The 4,497-nt window shown below is 42.6% G+C and overlaps 1 protein-coding gene across 3 annotated transcripts in view; it reads right to left on the bottom strand.

Annotated features, from left to right (window-relative positions):
• The window catches only part of LOC101848512 (UDP-N-acetylglucosamine--dolichyl-phosphate N-acetylglucosaminephosphotransferase), a 70,666-nt gene that overhangs the window by 53,533 nt on the left and 12,636 nt on the right, over positions 1-4,497 (bottom strand). For all 3 annotated transcript variants that reach the window (XM_005096169.3, XM_005096170.3, XM_005096171.3), the window contains exons 6-7: positions 4,239-4,427; positions 1,103-1,256 (exon numbers count right to left, since the gene is read on the bottom strand). In XM_005096169.3, the coding sequence (XP_005096226.1) occupies positions 1,103-1,256; positions 4,239-4,427 (343 nt within the window). The remainder of the gene's footprint in view (positions 1-1,102; positions 1,257-4,238; positions 4,428-4,497) is intronic.

Below are 4,497 nucleotides of genomic sequence, written 5' to 3'. Positions count from 1 at the left end.
GAATAAATGGATCGATGGAGAGAGAGAGAGGGAGAGAGAGAGAGAGAGAGAGAGAGAGAGAGAGAGAGAGAATGAATGAATGAATGAAAGAAGAGAACAAAGAGGCAAAGGTCGAAAGTACCGAATGTCAAAGTTGGTGGTTACTCCTTTTCTCTCTGTATGTTACTCTCAAGTAACACCTCTTATGTTTGACACTTATATGACCTAATTGTGTGGCATGTGCCTTAAGACTGTTACTAAGACCTAGCACTTCTAATCTTCGACACTTATATGACCTATTTGTGTTGCAAGTGCTGTAAAATTCTTACTAAGATAAAACACCTCGAATCTTTGGCACTTTTAAGTATTATCTATTTGTGGTGGCCAAATTTTGCTATTCAAAAGGCTTTTTAATGGCTGCATCGATCGACAAGCGGTTTTCGCCAAAAGATTCTTTAAATTATTCTCCAGATCATGACGCCCTTCGTCTTTTCAGTTTTGAGACAGTTTTGCAGCAAAAAGCTAAATTTCTTAATTCCGTCGATCACTTTTGTAGGCCGACGCTTATCTGTCTCTGTAATTTTAGAAAATCCGCCAGGTTTGTTTATTTCAAGTTGTACTTCCGTTTGATACTATCGCGCAATACTGAGAACTATTTTAAGTGTGCGACCCGTATAGATCTAGCCTCATGTTTTCTTTTTTTTTCCCCAAGACTTTCACTTGATGTTAATGCACCGATCATTCCTTTCATCGAAAGGGGGGCCAAGCTATTATGACCCATTTGCGGTGCAAGTGCTGTAAAACTCTTACTAAAACTAAACATCTCGAACCTTCAGCACTTCTATGACCTATTTGTGTCAGAAGTGTTGTAAAAACTCTTACCAAAACTAATCACCTCTATTCTTTGGCCCTTTTACGTCCTATATGTGTTAAAAGTGTCGTAAAACTCTTACAAAAACTAAAACATGATCCAAATTGAAGATGTCGGACCTGTGTGTGTAAAACTCTTACTAAAACTAAACACCTCTAATCTTCGAAGCTTATACGACCTATTTGCGTTAAAAGTGCCGTAAAACTCTTACTAAAACTAAAACAATATCAAAATTGAAAGACGATGTCGGACCTGCGTGAAAGCTCCATCCTGCCCGACGCCCGTCTGTACAGAGACGAGGCCCAGCATCGAGAAGAGGCGGAGGAAGAGGCGGCCCAGCGGCGGCAACGACCCCGTTTTGAACACGCTCAGGCTCATGGTCAGCTTGCCAGAGGCTGGGTCCACTCTGTTGAAGGAAAAGAAAAAAAACAGGGGAGCGAGGGTTATTATATTTTGTTGTTTGTTGTTGTTGTTGTTGTCGCTATTGTTGTTGTTATTGTTGTTGGTTGTTGTCATTGTTGTCATTATTGTTGTTGATGTGGTCATTGTTATTGCTGTTGTTGCTGTTGTTTAGTTTTAGTACTGTAAAGTACAGAAAAAAGGTGTGTAAAGTAAGCATTCGCTTGAACTATTAAGTTAGTTTTAGTAAAAGTTTTACAGCACTTGCAACACAATAAGGTCATGTAAGTGCTAAAGATGGTAGGTCTTACATGAAAACAAAAAAAGAAGGAGAGATAAAGATGACAGATGTCTTAAAGGAAAGAAGAAGCAAACCACACCACACCACACCACACCACACCACACCACCCGCTAACCACCCACTGTTGTTACTGATCCAGCAACAGCCGTTCCCTCGCCCTTCTGTCAATAAAATTCAAAGACAGCACATCTGGTCAGGGTACGCAGTTTAATACTTAACAGTTAAATGTTCTGCTCGCAAATTGCAGGATATTTTTTCCGTCATTGTTCCCAGCAGAATTTTGAATTTTATAAAGGCCATTGGCCTTTATGGCAAGCTGTAAAATGAAAAATGAAAATGTACTATTTAAAATGTTTATTGTTACCTATAAGAGTTGTTTTAAATCACAAATATATTTACACTAAATTTTAATATTTTAACATTTTAGCATTTTAAAGTCAATTAGTTGACCAGTCGTGGAGTGAACTTTTGCAAAAGTAAACAACTTGTGTTTCGCGCGCTCATATGACCTTAGCAGCTGCGAGCGCCATAAAACCCTATACTACATACATACAGACAAGACTGACCACATGGTCTCGTCCTTTTATACTGTTCACAACAATGACAAGGGGACAAGGGCAATCACTATGGAAGGACGAAGACAACTCATGACAGTTAAGGGTGGTCAGTAAGAATAATGGACGAGGACAACAGGACACTGAGTTATTGGGTTAAATCCCTTAAACATGTATGACAATGACAACACTACACTGCCCAATGCCATGTAGTGATAAGTGCAGGTTTGCTGCAGTTGCTGTAATGTTCATAACTAAACCAGAAACTAAATTCATTTTGTTTTAGACAAGAGATAAGCCCTCAAAATTATAAACATTAAACAAGTCAATAATAAATACTTTGTGAAAGACTTCTAAAAATATAACAAAACATGATTATTTTATCAATCCACAGCGGTCTTGTGTTGACAGACACGTTTGTAAACAAAAAGCTCCCCTGAACTAGGGTGTGGCATATTTCCTTACATCTGGGCGTGACCCCCCTTTACCCCTCCCACACCAATCCCCTCCCTAATTTCCTGGGGGGGGGGGGGGGGAGGAGAGAGGAGGAGGGCCTGAGTGGTGGTGGGGGGTGTGGAGTTGGGGGTAGGGGAATGGAGAGGGGTGGGCAGGTGAGAGAGACAATGGTTTTTACAATTACAACATTACATTGGGTGTGGTTGTGAATGTGTGTCTATACGTGTGTGCGCGTGTATATGTGTGTGTGTGTGTGTGTGTATTTGTTTGTGTGTGTGTGTGTGTGTGTGTGTGTCTGTGAGTGTAAGTGTGTAAGAGAGTGTGTGAGAGAGAGAATGAGAGAGAGTATGTGTGTGCATATATCCACACTAGGTGGGGCAACACGCACACATAATAATATGTCACTATCAGTCAGAATTCTCCGTCAACACCCATTCCCACACAGTAGGGAACACTACAGCTGTCTTCAGAATATTCTAGACCAAAGTACAACCATTCAACATTAGATATAAAAAAAACAACCAAAAACCATCCCTCACTCCCCCCCACCCCCCAAAAAAAACCAACTAAATAAATAAAACCCTCAACAACATTGACAATCTTATCATCACTTTAACAGAGAAACACGTTCTGAAGAGCTCTTAGGGTGTCTCTTCCCAAGGGTGGTTGACGGGTGCTCTAGCGTGGTTTGCTCCAACACTACTAAACATTAATCATCCTTATCTCGACTGCTTCTTGTAAGGCTGCACCAATTACCATGCCCCTAGGGCAGTGCTACTGTCTGAAGTGTCTTTAGGCCATTCCCAAAGGGGGACATTTGCGTGTTCTTATGCACAGTAGAACTGTAAATGGGCTGATTTATCAATGTCATGCTCATACTGTGCCGGAACAACATAGGCAGAACTGCTGCTTTTTCTGTCCTCATCCTTACTATCATCATCTTTCCTCTACTTCTTTTGTATGTTCGTCAGTCTCTTGTGAACTGCTACTTCCGGGGTGCCTTGATAGTCGAAGCAGACTTTGTGCTGTTGAGGCTAGAGAGGTGAGCTGAGTAAGCCTGATTCCCTGTTTGGACTTCTTTGATGACATCCACCCCTTGGTGCTCATATGACCTTATGCAGTTGCGAATGCCGTGAAACCTTTCTAAAGCAAACAAACCAAACACCATTTTGAAAAGCGACGTATGACAGATGTCTTACACAGAGCAGTTGGTCTTTTCTCCTTTTGGAAGCTCTAAAAATATAGTTAAAATTGTCCAACACATTCTCAATTTTACCTAGGAAACCGCAAACTGGGTGGGTGGGGGTGGGGTGGGGGGGTGTAGGGTGGGAGGAAAGCAGTCGTTTGTACTGGTGATAGTCTTGGACAGGTGGCCGTTAGATCAGGTTCGACTATAATGTTAAAATCATACGGTTCTGTCTTTTGAACAGCCTAAAATAAGTTGAAACAGGTGCAGAAACTGAAAAAAGAGACTGCCCTGGGTAAGCGGTGAAGGGCGCACGTGATGAAGTGGAACAGTTGGAGGTGAGGGGAGAGAGGTGATCCTCTTGGTTAATACAGTATCATATATTATATTTTGAAAGGGACGGGAGAATTGTGAGGAGTGGGAAGTGGTCGTTTATACTGGTCTTGAACAGCCTAAAACGAGTTGAAGCAGACTCAAAACCACAAGACTGACCTGGGTAATCTGTGGCGGGGGCAAGGGATGAAATGGAAGAGTTGCGGCAGGGAGTACAGGAAGTTGAACACCTGCGGGATGAAGAAGAGGAGCATGGTCTTGCTGAAGTGAGACAGGATGCCCACCACGGCGAAGGTCATCCCGGCAAAGTAGCAGTAGGTGTCGCCCACAAACACACGCGACGGGTACCTGGCACAGTGGGGTTGGGGGGGGAAGAGAGAGACAGGGGGAGGGGGGCGGAAAGTGGAGGGGGAGGGGA

Source organism: Aplysia californica, unplaced genomic scaffold, assembly GCF_000002075.1.
Source record: "Aplysia californica isolate F4 #8 unplaced genomic scaffold, AplCal3.0 scaffold00122, whole genome shotgun sequence".
NCBI classification, from domain to species: Eukaryota; Metazoa; Mollusca; class Gastropoda; order Aplysiida; family Aplysiidae; genus Aplysia; species Aplysia californica.
The sequence above is the reverse complement of the archived record's forward strand: the minus strand, read 5'-3'. Positions and strand labels throughout refer to the sequence as shown.